This window comes from Antrostomus carolinensis, unplaced genomic scaffold (genome assembly GCF_000700745.2).
Source record: "Antrostomus carolinensis isolate BGI_N321 unplaced genomic scaffold, ASM70074v2 scaffold27854, whole genome shotgun sequence".
NCBI lineage: Eukaryota > Metazoa > Chordata > Aves > Caprimulgiformes > Caprimulgidae > Antrostomus > Antrostomus carolinensis.
This window is the reverse complement of record NW_010312486.1, coordinates 35,818-38,164: the sequence shown is the minus strand read 5'-3', so window position 1 is coordinate 38,164 and position 2,347 is coordinate 35,818. Positions and strand designations below refer to the sequence as shown.

General features: G+C 38.9%; 1 protein-coding gene across 1 annotated transcript in view; it reads left to right on the top strand.

The window, feature by feature from the left end:
* The window catches only part of LOC104524216 (pituitary homeobox 1), an 875-nt gene extending 256 nt beyond the window's left edge, over nt 1-619 (top strand). Inside the window, exon 2 of the mRNA XM_010167013.2 lies at nt 33-619. Within this exon, the coding sequence (XP_010165315.2) occupies nt 33-572 (540 nt within the window). The 3' untranslated portion in view covers nt 573-619. The remainder of the gene's footprint in view (nt 1-32) is intronic.
* Nucleotides 620-2,347: the final 1,728 nt, after the last annotated feature.

The window sequence follows — 2,347 nt, the reverse complement described above, 5'->3', positions numbered from 1 at the left end:
CCGGTTTTTTTTTTTGTCTCTTTCATCGCCAGGTTTGGTTCAAGAACCGCCGAGCCAAGTGGAGAAAGCGGGAGGGGAACCAGCAGATGGACCTGTGCAAGAACGGCTACGTGCCGCAGTTCAGCGGCTTGATGCAGCCCTACGACGACATGTACGCGGGCTACCCCTACAACAACTGGGCCACCAAAAGCCTCACCCCAGCTCCTCTCTCCACCAAAAGCTTCACTTTTTTCAACTCCATGAGTCCCCTCTCTTCGCAGTCCATGTTCTCAGCTCCCAGTAGCATCTCCTCCATGAACATGCCCTCCAGTATGGGCCACTCGGCCGTGCCGGGAATGGCCAACTCTGGTCTCAACAACATCAACAACATCAGCGGTTCTTCACTCAACACGGCCATGTCCTCCCCAGCCTGTCCCTACGGGCCACCGGGTTCACCCTACAGCGTCTACCGGGACACTTGCAACTCCAGCTTAGCTAGTCTGAGACTGAAATCAAAGCAGCACTCCAGTTTTGGTTACAGCAGTTTGCAAAGCCCCGGCTCTAGTCTAAACGCCTGTCAGTACAATAGTTGACGGATTTGACACAAAGCACCTCCGAGAAAAAAAAACATCATCGCCGACAAAGCAAAGCAGAAGCAAAGCAAAGGAAAAAAAAGAATAAAAATTGAAATTTAAAAAAATTCCAACCCGATGATGATGATGATGATGATGAAAAGTAAAAACCCGAGCATGTGAGAGAGGAAAACAAAAAAAACAAACCAAACCAAAAGAAATAAAACAAAACAAACAAAATAAAGCAAAACAAACAAAACAAAACAAACAAACAAAAGCAAAACAAAACACCACCCCCCCTAAAAAAAAAAAAATAAGCTCCGCGGACTTCGACTGTCTGAAAAAAAAAATAAAAAATAATAATAATAATAATAATGCGAATCAATGACTCAACCAACAAAACAGCGCTTTAAATAATAATAATTAATAATAATAATAATAAATACCATTAAAAAAACCGTAAACGGACCAGAAAACTTTTGCAAGAGACACCGAAATCTGGTACATGGATGAGTTGCAATTTTTCTCTGGATTATGCGGGTTGTATGTGTTTACTTGAACTTGCACAAGAGTTGGTGAAACGGCCGCTTCCCCTCGGGGAAGGGGGTCAAGGGGGGAGACGCCTCGGTGGTAAAAGAGCTGGTGGGACGGTTCTTGGCCGCTTGTCGCACGGGAAGAGTTTGGTTAATGTTTACCACTGAGAAACAGAATCACGCTCGAAAAAGAAAAAGGAAAAAAAAAATTAAAAAAAAAATGAGGGGAGAAAGAGAAAGAGAAAAAAAAATATAATTCGCAGAGTAGATTCTGCGGGGGGAAAAAAATGGTTAAAATATTAGGTATGAAACTATTAAAAATAATAATGACAAGGGTCAACCACTTCTATAAGGTTATATTTATATCTACCGTTGCATTGTGCCGGATCATTGTCCTTGGCCGTTGAATAAACTGTTTTTCAAATGCATGATTCTTGATGGTTTTTTCTTTAGTTGGAAAGCTATAATCCAGTCATTCCTGATAGTAAGCAGCTCCAGGTTCCTACCTCTTCATCCTTTCCAAAAGACTGCAGTATCCCCGCTTGTGAGAGAGAGCACAGAAACCTCCAGCAACGCGAAAACTCTTCAGCATTTTCCCCATCCAAAGTCTTATCCTGATAATGAAATTATCATTCATCTTTATTTAAATACAGAGGTGGCTTTTTTCTCCTTAAAAAAAAAAAATAATAAAATTTAAAAGTCAACCCAAACCCCTCTTAGAGAGTCTAGGAAAAAAAAAAAAAAGGACAAAAAATGAAAAAAAAATGGTCTTTTATGAAGTGAATCCAGATACTGCATCTCTGCTAGAGAAACAGTGAGCCTCGGCGTCCGGAAAGGTTGCTTAGCAAAGCTGAAAGAATTCCTTGTTTTTCTAAATGTGAAGGAAAAACAAGGAACAAAAATAAAATAAAATAAAATAAAATAAAAAAATCTTAAGGTGTTATTATCTTAAGGTGTTATTATGTAAATGTAGATACTTTAACAAGTGCTTGTTGGCAAAACAAAAAAAATGGAAATGATAAATATGATCTTTATTAATACGCATACAAAACGCATATGAAGTTTAATTGCAGGCATATTTGTTGCTTATTTTTTTTTTTGTCGATACTTATTTACCTGTAGATGACAAAAGAAACATAATATAAAATGCACACGGTACTTCTTTCCCAGTGTATTTCACACCTGTGGTAAACGTTACTACGCTGGATGTTTCAATTATGCTGTTGTGGATAAGGATGCAGTATATATATTGTTTTATAAGTT